Here is a 14,878-nt window from a genome sequence, read left to right as displayed (position 1 = left end):
CGCTGGCTTAGCGGCTGACGGGCTTGAGCGCGGAGAGGAAGCCTGAGGTACTGGGCTGAGGACCATCGTGGGGCTTAGGAGGACTTGGGGACACGTGGGAGGCAAGGAGGGAATGAGGTCGCTGGAGTGATATGTGGAGGGCACTGGCTGTTGGTGAGATGGGGTGACTGCTGCATGTTTCCAGATGGGAGGAGGATTACCATCCTCCACCATGACTTGGAACGAGGAATTACACAAATCGAGAACAAAATTTAGGAAATCTGCTACGGGACGGTAGCAATCACCAGGAGTAATCAAATTAAGCAAACTATCATCATTTAGTCCCATCTGGAAACATGCGTTCACCATCTTATCACTCCATCTCACCAGATGGTAAACACTCAGAAATTCATCCACATATTCCTCCAGCGAACACTCACCTTGTTGGAGGTTCCACAGTTTGTCCTCAGCCCAGTTCATTTTCTTGTAGGTCCGTCGATCTGTCACAATGTGGCTGAATGGAGGAGTGGAGATGAAGCAGGTGAACTGGATTAAATGAATATAAACAGTTTTATTAAACAAAACACTGAAACTAATACAAACAAACAAAAACCGGGAGCAAGCAATGATAACGTAACAATACATCAACGGACACTGGGGAGTGAGAAGACACAGACTTTATACACAGAAACATGGGCGTGGTCACAAACAAGATAACGAGGGGGAAATACAAATATGGGCAAGACTAAACCAAAAGGACTAAACCAAAAGGGGGAGAACAAGGACTAAACCAAAAGAACTAGAAACATGGGGGGAAAAACACTTGGAAAACATGACAGAACAGTACAAAACACAGACATATTCCTGACAGTAAGTATGGCTTACTAGACGCATCAGGAGTATGTTTACAAAATGGACATACTGTCAATTGCGCTAGTCTTACCAGAATAGGGTGCATGATCAAAAATGATCACATAATTTTTTATGCCACAACGTTCACTAATTTCTATGCAAACAGCATCTATCTCAACATTTAAAAACTATTCATAATGTGTGCATTTCATTAACTTACCATTGTTCGATGCTATCCATATTTGTGGGAGTTGGTCGGAGCGTAGATCCAAATTCCGGAAGCACGCTGAAGTTTGAAATGTCCCGGACCATCCTGATTGGTCAGATGCCATGGTGTCACTATCTGTGAAGTAGACTGACATCCTTTGATTAATATACAAGATCACGGAAAGGCATATTAACGCCATTGTGAATGTTTAGGTAAGTTACCAATTATGATTCTTTGCCTGATAAAGTGTTCTCCCCAATCAGTGACGCACTCACTGAGAAACCTAATGAAAGTGCCTTAGTTATTGGCAATTTTATTGTACGGAACATGAAAATAGAGACTCCAGCCACCATAGTCCAATGTTTACCGGGAGCCAGAGTGCCTGACATAAATTCAGTAAGATTGTTATTCACGTTGGCACTAATGATGTTCTACTTCGCCAGTTGGAGATCACTAACAATAACAAAGGGAACCATAGGTATTAAGACTTGTATGGCTTAAAATAATGTTAATGGTGTCTCTTACTGAAATATGTAGTAGAAAACCCATGAATGATATACGTTATTTAAAAAATCCACATCGTTTTATCGTTCCTTGTGAGATCAAATCAATGGTAATGCATTTGGTTTAAGCCTACGCTTATATCCATCACCACCTGTAAGCTCTTTCAGTAGCTGTGGTCATTGTATCAGTATTCTATTTTGCGAGTTGTGTTGCATTAAAAATAGGAATAGGTAGTGGACAATTTGTTAGGGCAGACCTGTCCTGTTGAAAAGAGATGGTCTTCATTCCTCTAGGGTTGGTGCCACTCTTATCTTCTCAAATATTTCTCATAGTCTTATTGTTTGTACTTGACTAACAGAAAGCAGGCAAAAGTCAGTTATGTCACAGAAGTCAGTTATATCACATAAGTCAATTATATCACAGAAGTCAGTTATGTCAGATAAGTCAGTAAATTGCTTTATATAACATTAGAGTAATAAGTGTTAATGATAAATCCCTATTGACGTTTGTACTGACTGTTTGTAGGCGATTGTAATATCTATGTAGATAATGAAAAAGATGCATTGGGATGCATTTATAGACATTCTTAACACGTTTGAGGTTAGACAACATGTGTCAGGACCTAGTCATTGTCATAATCATACTTTAGATTTAATATCATCATATGGAATTGATGTCAATGGCATTGAAATTCTGCAGCAGAGCAATGATATATCAGATCGTTATCTAGTCTTGTGCATACTCCATATAGCTAAAGCTGCAAACCCAACTCCATCTTACAAATATGGTAGAACCATCACTTCTAAAAAGACTGCTTTGCAAACAATTTTCCTGAGTTGTCTCAATTCCTCGGCATATCCAACAGCTCAGAAAAAAAAATCAGTCACTGTGGTATAATGAACACATTTGCGTGCACTAAAGAGAGCATCCCAGAAATGGGAGTGCAGCTGTAAGAAAACAAAAGATATTTTATATTGCATGAAGGGAAAGTACTTCCTCCTACAGAAGAAATTAAAAACTTCTACATCTGCTTACTGTTCATCTCATTTAGATGAAAACAAACACAACTTTATTTGATCTATTTGACTAAATCTAATTTATTGTGTTACGCCCTGCCTGTAACCTATAATTCAGTTAAATGCAAAATGTTAAATATTGGGGCAAAAAGTTTGTGTCTTGTATGAATATAATATGAGTTCCCTTCCAGGAACGTCGAGCTGCGTCGAAACGCTTTGGCCGTTCCCAAAGCGTTTCGACGCAGCGTCTCGTTCCCTTCAGGGAACTAGGGTTACATACGTAACCCAGAGGCGATAGTTAGCAACAAATGCATTATCACATGAGTGCTGTTTTTGTGCAAATGTGATACTGATTTTATACAACAGTTTAATAAATAGAAAGTTAAGGTTGTCTGTTTTTGCTCATGATGAACTCAATATCAGTTCAATAGATTATGTCAAAATTATCATATTTTGTACGATTTTATTTGTTGGATACAGTCAAGAAGGTCAAGACCTCTGTAGGGGAAACAGGCCCACATCATAATTTAAAGAATAATACATATTATGCTTTTTCATACTAGTTTAATTTTTGTCAAAGAGCCTGACCACTAGTCCATATGATAAACTTAATGACTGCCATAAACTGTATCACTAGTAAGATTAAAGTTAAACTTCATGATTGTTATGCAAATATGTATGCCTTCCTCTAGCAGTAGTACTTATAAAGAGCTTTGAACAACCTTCCCATTTACAAAACAGTCATGATGAAGGTCCTTGAAGGATTTTTTTCTCTAGGTTTGTTGGCTGTTTTTTGGTGTTACAGTAATGCAGAGCAACAAGACTTCATGTTACTTGGAGGCCCTCTGACCACCAGCCAGACTTCACATTTAAACGAAGACAATGCATTTAACTGTGAAGGTCCACTGCCACAACAATCCAGAGTCTACTTCCTGTACCTTCAAAGCAGAGGGGTGACCCACTTTAAAGTTCCCCTGTCCTGGTCTCGCATCCTTCCCTCAGGTGATCCTAACCAGCCGCATGAAGACACCATGAAGTGCTACAAGACGCTTGTGCAGCAGCTGACTGAATCAGGCATCAAACCTCTGCTGGTTCTCCATCGTTCTGCTGTACCAGAACTCTTCAGAGCCAGATATGGAGACTGGGAGAATCCAATACTGGTGCAGATGTTTGAGCAATATGCCGGATTTGTGTTCAGTACATTTGGGGATGTGGACACATTCATCACGTTCAGTCACCTGCATGAGCTACACGAAGTGCAACTTCAAAATGCTGTCCAGTCCCATGCAAATGTTTACATTGTCTATCATCAGATATTCAAAGGTAAGACATGAGTCTATTTAATAATTTATTAATGTACACAAAACAGACCAGGGTTAGTTGTCAAGTGCAAACTCTGAAAGTCAAAAGTCCAATTTATACGTCTCGTATTTATGTGGTAAAGTGTTTTAAAATACATCTTATATCTCCAGTCAGGTTGTCACATGCATTTTGAATGTAATTTTATCTAAGTATTAATTATGATTTCTGTTGAACCAAGTACTGTGAGAATATTTTTGCATGATACGTCTTAGATAAGTTTCATAATAATGCTCTAAATTGTTTTATGGTTTTATTGTAGTTGAAAATAGCTAATTTAATGGCCCACTGTGACAACATATCCCATGTAATGTGACAAGATGTCCATGCGTGTGGTCAAATGCAATATATATATATATATATAGAGAGAATATACATCTTCTTTATTATAATGCAATGATGGTGTTTTTAGAGTGATTTTTTTCTCTCTCTCTTAGCACTTCATTTGTCTCTTGGGATCATAGCCAGTGATATTAACTCCATTTATCAAATGGAGCCAAAAATTATGGTAAGTGTTCAAGATAGATCATCATATATTATGCTGGTGAATAGTTAATGTTATGTAATTTATCACACACTTCTCTTGTCTTATCTTCAGGCTTATGTGGACTTCATCTCTCTGCACATGCAGTACAACTGCAAATTAGAGACACCTCTTGCGGAGGAATTGATTAAGTTACAGGTAATTGTTTATTGTGCCTCTTGAAGTGTTATATAACTATCTTTACAATAGTGAATCAGATTTCAAATAGCTGGTTTTAAATATTCAAAGTCTTGTTTAAAATACTTGACTTGGCAGAACATTTCAGAACACTGAAATGACACTTGACACACTTGTTTCAGATTGGCATCGGTCAAAAGCCTATTCTTATGTATCAGCTGACAGTCGAAGACTGTGATGGATATGAAAATAATTACCAGTCACCAAACACAATTCTTGGAGGTAAATATTACCGTATTTCTTTAAGTGATGTGTCCGAAGTGTAAGATGCTTTGGTAACACTTTATAATAACGTTCAGTTGTAAGTCTTTTATAAGTGATTAGTTAATGATGAAATAATCATTTACAAAACATTCACAAATGATAATTAAGTGATATGCTAACAATTTGTGTATGTTTTGTTAATTAATTTACAAGTCATTTACAAATTAATTTACAAGTAATTAGTTAATGATGAACTAATTATTTACAAAACATGATTATGTGTTTATAAATTATGAATTAGTGATATGTTCATTTTATTGTAAGTACTATGCTAACGATTTACACATCTGTTGTAAATTATCTGAAAAATGGCATATCATGAAATAATCAAACAGATCCTTAGTAAATGGTTAAAAATTACTAGTTAACCCCTTAACTGTCACCCCCCATTTTTTAAGTTTATCCAAACTTAAATTGTAATTCATGAACACTTTGGATCTAAGGTAGGTCTCTTTTTCAAGAAAACAATCAGCAGATTAGGGCGTTATGAAACATCTTTACCCTCACCAGTCAGCACTTACATTGCAGTATTCACAGTACAAAGTATTCAAAAGCTGTTGATGAATAAATAATGAATAAATCATTTACAACACTTTCTGCATCCCCTAATCTAAAGTGTAAACTACTCATCAGTTGTAAATGTTTTACACACCGCCGGTTCCAGGTTTTGTGGGCATCAGGTGGGTATACACACTGTGTGAAAGACCTTTGAAAAATGAGTAAAACATTTACAACTGATGAATTGTTTACACTTTAGATTAGGGGATGCAGAAAGATTTGTAAATGATTTATTCATGATGCGATCTTCAGTGAAGGATAAACATTTAAATGATTGATATTTTAATTATTTTTAAGTGACAAATAATATATTAACTAGTAACGTATTAACCACTTACTAAGGATCTGTTTAATTATTTCATGATATGCTATTTTTTTAAGATAAATTACTACAGATTTGTAAATTGTCAGCCTATTACTTAATAATCATTTGTGAACGTATAATCATGTTTTGCAAATTATAAGTTCATCATTATCTAATCACTTGTAAATGATTTATAACTTAATCTACAAAACATATATAAAATACTAATACATCACTTATTAATCACTTATGAATGCATAGTCATGTTTTGTAAATGATTAGTTCATCATTAACTAATAACTTGTAAATAACTTGTAAATGAATTAGCAAAACGTACACAAATTGTTAGCATATCACGTATTAAACATTTATGAATGTTTTGAAAATCATTATTTTATCATTAACTAACCATTTATAAATGACTTACAACTGAACGTTATTATAAAGTGTTAACGATGCTTTTTAGAAAATTAAAATACCAGAGCCTAACCTAGTATTATTTGTCAGTTTTACAGAACAAGGATCTTCACATCATGGGCTGTGACATCACACACCTTTTTGAGAAGCTAGATCAAGAAAAAACACTCAAAAGGTAAAGTTGAGACCAAAAAGGTACATATATCAGTAAATAATATCTATTTTTAAGTCAGCATAACAAATATGTTCTCATTTAGTTTGCAGATGGAAAATACTAAGACAGTCCCCCATCAGAAATCAGCTTCTGCATTGTCTTATCAAACAGTCTGGGAGAAATTCAGAAGTCAACCCGAAGATGAGCGTGATCAATTATCGAGTGGTTCGTTCCCAGTTGGTTTTGAATGGTCCATCTCCAGTGAGAGTTTCAAAGTGGAGGGTGGATGGGATAAAGATGGAAAGGGTGAGACCATATGGGACCGATTTAGCCATGAGGGTCATGTCTTTGAAAATCAGACCACCGATTTGGCCTGTGATAGTTATTACAAGGTGGACTATGATGTGTATCTACTAAGGGGCATGAAGACACCTAATTATCAGTTCTCAATTTCCTGGGCTCGCATTTTCCCCACTGGACGCAAAGAAAGTTTGCTTGAAAAGGGTGTTGCTTATTATGACAAGATGATTGATACACTCCTACAATCTGGCATCAAGCCCACTGTTACCCTCCATCACTGGGACCTTCCCCAAGCTCTGCAGGATTTAGGCGGCTGGGAAAATGACTCTATTGTGGAAGCTTTCAAAGAATTTTCTGACTTCTGCTTCTCTCATTATGGAGACAGAGTCAAAACATGGATCACCCTCGGCAGCCCATGGGTAGTGAGCAACTTGGGCTACGGAACAGGGGAACATCCCCCAAGAGTAAAAGACCCAATAATCGCATCTTACAAGGTGTGTCTGTCAATCTGAGAAAGCACCACATAGTTTTATCATTTAAGAAAGTGATAATTTTGTATTTGTTTTCACAGGTGACACACAATATTCTAAAATCTCATGCGGAAGCTTGGCATATTTATAATGATAATTACAGAACTCTGCAAGGTGGAAAAGTGGGCATTGCTCTTAACTCTGATTGGGCAGAGCCAATGAATCCCTCAAGTGATCAGGATGTAGCAGCAGCTGAGCGTTATTTAAACTTCATGCTGGGCTGGTTTGCCCATCCCATATTTGTAGATGGAGACTATCCAGCCATGCTAAAGGAACAGATTGAGAAAAAGAAAGCTGCCTGTGGTAAAGAGGTGGCAAGACTTCCTGTCTTCACTGAGGCTGAAAAACAAAGAGTTCAAGGCACAGCTGATTTCTTTGGACTTAACCACCACACTTCCCGACTGATTAGTGAGAGCTTGAATAGTTGTAATGCTGGACCAAATAATGTCGGGGATTTCCAGACTCATATTGACCCCACATGGCCCTCCACAGCTTCTGACCAGATCCAGTCTGTTCCATGGGGTCTTCGAAGATTATTGAACTACATCTCTTTAGAGTACACGTCCATCACAAAGGTGCCCATCTACATCACAGGAAATGGAATGCCAACTGAATACGGTGGTGATGTGTTCAATGACACTAACCGTGTTGACTATCTAAAAGCTTATATTAATGAGGCAATGAAAGGTAGGCGTCATAAGAAAACTGGTTAATGTTTAAAACTAAGAGATAACATGTCACTCAGTAAGATGGTAACTTAAACCTACAGTGTGTGATGTATTTCTTGGAGATTCCAACATTTTTATATTTGAATTATTCTTATATAGTATTCATTATTTCCAGGCCATAAACACTATTTGCTAAACCTTAAAATCAGACTAATTTATATTTCACTAAGTACATTTCTCTTTCCAAACAGCTGCGAATTTGGATGGAATTGGCATCCAGAGGTTTACAGTCCAGTCTCTAATGGATGGATTTGAGGGTCCTCAAGGTTACAATCACCGATTTGGATTGCACTATGTTTACTTTGAAGGTGCTGACAGGCCGAGAACCCCAAAAGCATCATTACATTACTACTCAACGGTGATTGAGAGGAATGGATTTAGTGAGACTGCGGAAAAAGCTAAAATGCAAATGTATGGAAATGAAATTGAGATCACAAGGCTCCCTAGTCTGCCGCCATCTGAAATTCCTTCAAAATCCAAGGTTGTCTGGGAAAAGTTTTCTCCTCAGTCGAAGTTTGAGAGACAGCTTTACCACTATGGAACATTTCCAGAGGGATTCCTTTGGGGTGTCTCAACTGCAGCATATCAAGTTGAAGGTGGGTGGAATGCAGATGGAAAAGGACCAAGTGTTTGGGATACTTTCGCTCAAAAACCTGGTAATATCCCAAACAATGGCAATGGTGATGTGGCATGTGACAGTTATAATAAAATAGATGCAGATCTATACATGTTAAGAGCCCTAAAAGTGAAAACTTACAGATTCTCCTTGGCATGGTCTAGAATTTTCCCCAGCGGCCGTACATCTTCTCTTAATCAGAAAGGGGTGGACTACTACAACAGGCTCATAGATGGTCTTATTGCAAACAATATCGCACCCATGGTGACTCTCTACCACTGGGACCTGCCACAGGCTTTGCAGGACATCAGCGGTTGGGACAACCCTGAAATGATTACCATATTCAATGAATATTGTGATTTCTGCTATGCAACATTTGGAGACAGGGTGAAGTTTTGGATCACATTTAATGAACCCCAGACAATTGCATGGTCTGGATATGGACTGGGTCAGATTCCACCTAACGTGAATCAACCCGGAGATGCTCCATACAGGGTTGCACACAACCTCCTGAAAGCTCATGCACGAGCATATCACACCTATGATGAGAAATACAGAGCATCTCAAGGAGGTCTGGTAACCATTAGTCTGAACGCTGAATGGGCAGAACCCCTAGACATCAACACCCCTCGAGAGGTGATGGCTGCTGACCGAGCCCTTCAGTTCCAGTTAGGCTGGTTTGCACACCCCATCTTTAAAAACGGTGACTACCCTGATGCCATGAAGTGGCAGGTTGGGAACAAAAGTGAACTTCAAGGCTTGACAAAATCCAGGTTGCCTTCTTTTACTGATGAAGACAAAGCCTTTATCCAAGGAACAGCTGATGTATTCTGCATTAGTACATACACTACCAAAGTTGTGCGTCATGTGACCAGCAGACTTGATATTGAGTCTTATGAAACTGATCAGGATATTGGAAAGGGTGAAGCAGATGGCTATTTAGATACAGCTGTTAGTGAGCAGAAGGCTGTTGCTTGGGGACTTAGGAGACTTCTTAACTGGTTAAAGGAAGAGTATGGAGACCCTGAGATTTACATTACAGAAAATGGTGTGGCTACCAGCCCTGACGTAACAGTTGATGACACTGATCGAATATTCTTCTTGAAGACCTATGTTGATGAGGCTCTTAAAGGTATGCTAACACTGTTTCTAATTCTAAACTGTTTGTACAGTGCATATTTAACGGGGTGATTCACCCAAAAATGTGAAAACACCCTCATGTTGTTTTAATCCCCTAAGACTTTCGTCCATCAGAACACAAGTGAAGATATTTTAAATAAAGTTTGAGAGGTTTCTGTTCCTCTACTGACAACCCTAGCAACTTTTACTTTGAAGGCCCAGAAAGGTATTAGCTGCATAATGGAAGTAGTCCATGTTTCTCCAGTGGTTGAACTGTATTTTCTTGAAGCAAAAGGAATGCTTTGTGTGCTCAAAAAAACTAAACAAAAATAACTACATAAAAAATAAATACAATAACTACATTCAAAGTTTTTCTCTTCCACTTCATTCTCCAACGTGTGTTCACTAGAGCTTCTTCTTCTTCAGTCTACAAAAGCACCACAACCCATCCAACGGTAAAACCCATATCATAAGCACTGTACTGTTTGCAGGCAGAGGAAGGGAAACACTACTGTACTAATACTGTAATACAGCGCTCTGCTTTCAAACAGTATAGCGCATACAGTGTACTGCAGCATACAGGCAGCATATAGAGTCACACTCCTGCTTCAACACATAGTAATTGTGGTGCTCTCATGGACTAAAGAAGAAGAAAATGTTTATTTTTGTCTTTTTTGGTGCACTTAAAGCATTCTTGTCACTTCAGAAATATACAGCTCATCCACTGGAGTTTTTACTACCTTTCTTCGAAGTGAAAGTTGCTTAAGCTGTCAATGGAGGGAACAAAACCTCTCAGATTTAATTTAATATGAATGAAAGTATTAGGGCATTGGAACAACATGAGGGTGTGTAATTAATGACAGAATTTTCATTTTTAGGTGAACTATTCTTTTAAGCATAACTTGATACACATTTACATGTATTGTCTTTTTAGCACACAATCTGGATGGAGTACGTGTCAAGGGGTACATTGCCACCTCTATAATGGATTCCTTTGAGTGGCTGAAAGGCTACACTATTGGCTATGGACTTCACTATGTTAACTTTGAACTTACAAGTCGGCCAAGATCTCCAAAGCGCTCTGCTCATCTCTTCGCTGACATAATTACAAATAATGGCTTTCCACTGACAGAGGAGGTAGAAATGTTATATGGCCATTTCAGAGAGGGATTTAAGTGGAGCACAGCAAGTGCTGCATATCAGGTACAATCTATTTTAACAAATAAAACAGTTTTCTTCTATCCTATTTGCTCTGAGTGTCTTCAAATGAGGACAGTTGTTTCATGTTATGTTCAAATGCCACAGATAGAGGGCTCCTGGAGAGCCGATGGAAAAGGTCTCAGCATTTGGGACAAATTTGCTCACACTCCTGAAAAGATATCGCAGGATGACAACGGTGACATTGCCTGTGACAGCTACAACAAGCTCTCTGAGGATATCAATATTCTTAAAATGCTGAGGGTCAGACACTACCGGTTTTCTCTTTCATGGCCCAGAATTCTGCCAGATGGAACAAATAGGAAAATTAATGAAGCTGGACTCAACTACTATCATAGAGTAGTAGATGCTCTTTTGGCAGCCAATATCACACCACAGGTAAAATATTTTGAATAAATTTGCATGCAAAAAAATTATCTTGCAGCCCAAGAGAATTTGACTGATTTCTGACAGTCTATTAATCATTTTGAACTGACAGGTGACTTTGTACCACTGGGATCTCCCACAAGCACTCCAGGATATTGGTGGCTGGGAGAATGAGACCATTGTTGAGAGGTTCAGAGACTATGCTGATGTTGTATTTAACAGTCTGGGGGACAAAGTAAAGTTCTGGATCACTATAAATGAACCCTACATTGTCGCATTGCATGGACATGGCCATGGAGTATTTGCACCAGGTATTTTTTACTCACTTTGTGTTTTTTGTAAATATGATTTAGCTCATCAGTATCAATACAGTTAATACTGCATCATAAAATTCTTGATGTTCTATTTTGTCCAGGTCTAAATACTAATCCAGGCACTGCGCCATATGTTGTGGGACACAACCTCCTCAAGGCTCATGCTGAGGCCTGGCATGTGTATAATGACAAGTATCGTGCAACACAAGGTGGCATTATTGGCATAACTATAAACTCTGACTGGGCTGAACCAAGAAACCCATACAAACAGGAAGATGTGGACGCTGCTGTGCGTTATGTTGAGGTAAGGTTTTGTAAACCATTTATGCATACATGACATGTCTTGTTATTGCTAACTAAAACTGCTAAAAAACATTTAAGTTATTTGATATTAATTTAGCAATGATACTAAAATAACAATACCTGTGTGAATGAATACATAATGCACCACTGCTCTTTTTTATCTCTTGAAACAGTTCATGATTGGTTGGTTTGCTCATCCTGTGTTCAATGGAGATTACGGTGATACAATGAAGAACAGAATCCGAGAGAGAAGTTTAGCGGCTGGCCGACCACAATCAAGGTAATACAGATATCATCTTTTTTTTTTTTTTTTTTTTTGAGGAATTCAAAGCTTTGTATTTAAAAGCTTATGAATAATTTTATATTTGCATTTGACATCTAACAGGCTTCCAGAATTTACCCCGGCAGAAGTAGCGAGGATTAAGGGAACTCATGATTATTTTGGATTAAACCACTACACCACTGTTTTAGCCTTTTACGTTGACTTTGGGGACCAAGAGCACTATGATGCAGACAGGTATCCTTTTAGTTTTAATCAACATCGTCACACTGTTTCAGGTGCAATTTGTTTAAAACATGCATTAATATTTATTATACTGTCATCTATTCCAGGGGTTCAGTAGTTATTAGTGATCGTACATGGCTGGAAACTGGATCCGACTGGTTGAAAGTTGTTCCTCAGGGATTCAGGAGACTTCTGAAATTCATTAAGGATGAATACGGAAACCCTCCTGTTTTCGTTACAGAGAATGGAGTATCAGAACGAGGACCAGTAGATCTAAATGACGTTCTCCGAATCCACTTCTATGAAAACTATATCAATGAGGCTCTGAAAGGTAGAAGATTTTTAAAGCATTTTTAGTGCATCACTTTTAGACTACTGGTGAAAATTCAATTGTACTACTTGAATAAAATGTAATTTTATTCTTTAGCCTATTTGCTGGACGGTGTGGACATGCGTGGCTATGCTGCCTGGTCACTAATGGACAATCTGGAATGGACGATGGGTTATTCTGAGAGATTTGGCCTTTTCTATGTAAATCGATCAGATCCAAATTTACCACGTATTCCTAAGAAATCTGTCCAGCACTACAATACAATAATCAACTGCAATGGCTTCATAAGTCCAGGAGAAAGTCCACATGAATGTCAGATCCATGAACCTGAAGGTGACATCCCAGGTACTATCTATCTATCTATCTATCTATCTATCTATCTATCTATCTATCTATCTATCTATCTATCTATCTATCTATCTATCTATCTATCTATTTATATAACTCCTTTTGTTAGTTTGTTCATTGTATCCTTCATTCTGTGTGTCTTTCTATCTGTCATTCTGTCTCTCCATCCATCCATTCAACTGAGTCTTTTCTTGTTTACAGGAACTACTCCTCCACCTCCTTCTGGTGAGGAAATCTCGGTCAATTTCTTGGGTTTGGAAGTGTCAGGTTCTGATGCTACACTGGCTCTCAATGTCCTCTTCAGTCTCACCGTTATTGCAGCAGTCGCTGTTGTTCTCCTGGTTTTTGGACTTGTCAAGGCATCCAAGAAACCAAAACGTTCTGTAGAGGAACACATTGACCTTCAGAAAGAAAACAGATTCTGAACAAAATACCTGCTTTACCAATGATCCTAATAGAACTGACCTAATATAATACAAAAATAGTTGTAAATGTGTCTCTAAATCTGCCTTTAAATTATATTTTTAAATTATTTTTTAATTAACCATTTAAAATATCAGTTTACTTTGTCTAACTCACTAGCAATGTAATGATGACTGCTATCATCAGAAAATATATGTACAAAGTGACACTCTACTCTAAAATATAATATATTGTAAGCTTTAAGTTCATGAGTTTTGTCACGTGTATATGAAATTCATTTTAATATGTTGGTGTTTTTAAATGCATAGAGTGGATTTTTCTGCTTTATGTGCTTTAATTCTTTGTATATGAAAGTTGTCTCTGTATATGCTGATTTTATACAATAAATTAAAAGAACAAAGTAATTCAGTTGTTTTATTGTAATGCAGAGTCAATGGAGTTGGGATCCGGGTGCAACTTTATTAACAGAGTTACTCGTTGGACAAACAGGCAGACACCGGCATCAGAGATATCCAAGGCAAAACAGTAGTGTAATCACAAGACAGGCAATGGGTCAGGGGAGGCAGCAAACATGTGGACAAGGCAGAATCACAAAGGCAGGCAGCAATTAGTCTCGCGTAGCCAGACCTTCAGACTGACGGCTGAAGGTCTGGAATTCATGGCAGCTTTAATTGGCCAAGGCCCGCCCATAAGGCCGTTTGACCGACATGTCAAACAACCAATCACAGTTCGTTTCGTTCAGCGTCACGTTTCGGGGTGTAGAAATGCCCCCACAACAACAGACTGGCATGCAACAAGTCAGTCATTGAAATAACCAGCATTGAAAGTTAACGAAGAAGAGGGAGAACAAGCAGTAAGTCAGTAATTTGTTCGCGAACGTCGCAAATGTGTATAACAACAACAACGTCTGCATAAGCACCTTTTAGCAAAACGCGAGTAAATCAGTCTGCGCTTTGTTTCCCGGCGGACCGAAAATAAACGCGACACTCGCGTGTTCCGGATATCCGATCAAATTCAACTAATCAGATCACTACTTCGACATTCCTGAAGTGTTTCCAGTTAAGTGTACCATATGCATCAGACGTTTAGCCAACGTTCCGTGGGCGTGACGCCTGAGGCTGAGACTAGGCAGCAATAGGTCAGCAGTCCAGATTTATATACAGAACAAAACAAACACGAGAAAAGCTGTAAATTGAGACTTTGCAATGAGTGAAGGTGCTATAGGTTTGTAAATAGTCCAGAAAATTAGTATCACCCTGGATTGTGGGCAATATTAGCCATTAGAGTGTGCACGGATCCACACGTCAAAAATCGACCTGAAATAGTAGACCACCCGGGGACTTTTCAGCATACTATGCTTTGGGACACACTTGTTGTAATCTCACATTCTATTTAGGATGTATAGTATGAACATTGGGATGCAGGGTCAGAAAGTCTGTTT

General features: G+C 38.1%; 1 protein-coding gene across 1 annotated transcript; it reads left to right on the top strand.

Moving 5' to 3' along the window:
- The first annotated feature begins 3,295 nt into the window (after nt 1–3,295).
- LOC141341093 (lactase/phlorizin hydrolase-like) lies at nt 3,296–13,833 on the top strand. The gene is made up of 17 exons (XM_073846237.1): nt 3,296–3,882; nt 4,356–4,426; nt 4,517–4,600; nt 4,762–4,861; nt 6,273–6,357; nt 6,440–7,130; nt 7,208–7,853; nt 8,086–9,642; nt 10,564–10,832; nt 10,935–11,225; nt 11,326–11,524; nt 11,629–11,831; nt 12,004–12,110; nt 12,216–12,347; nt 12,443–12,666; nt 12,763–13,011; nt 13,216–13,833. Exons 1-17 carry the CDS (start codon nt 3,303–3,305, stop codon nt 13,437–13,439), a joined length of 5,712 nt encoding a protein of 1,903 aa, XP_073702338.1. The 5' UTR covers nt 3,296–3,302; the 3' UTR covers nt 13,440–13,833.
- Nucleotides 13,834–14,878: the final 1,045 nt, after the last annotated feature.

Source organism: Garra rufa, chromosome 8 (genome assembly GCF_049309525.1).
Source record: "Garra rufa chromosome 8, GarRuf1.0, whole genome shotgun sequence".
Taxonomy (NCBI): Eukaryota; Metazoa; Chordata; class Actinopteri; order Cypriniformes; family Cyprinidae; genus Garra; species Garra rufa.
The sequence above is the reverse complement of the archived record's forward strand: the minus strand, read 5'-3'. Positions and strand labels throughout refer to the sequence as shown.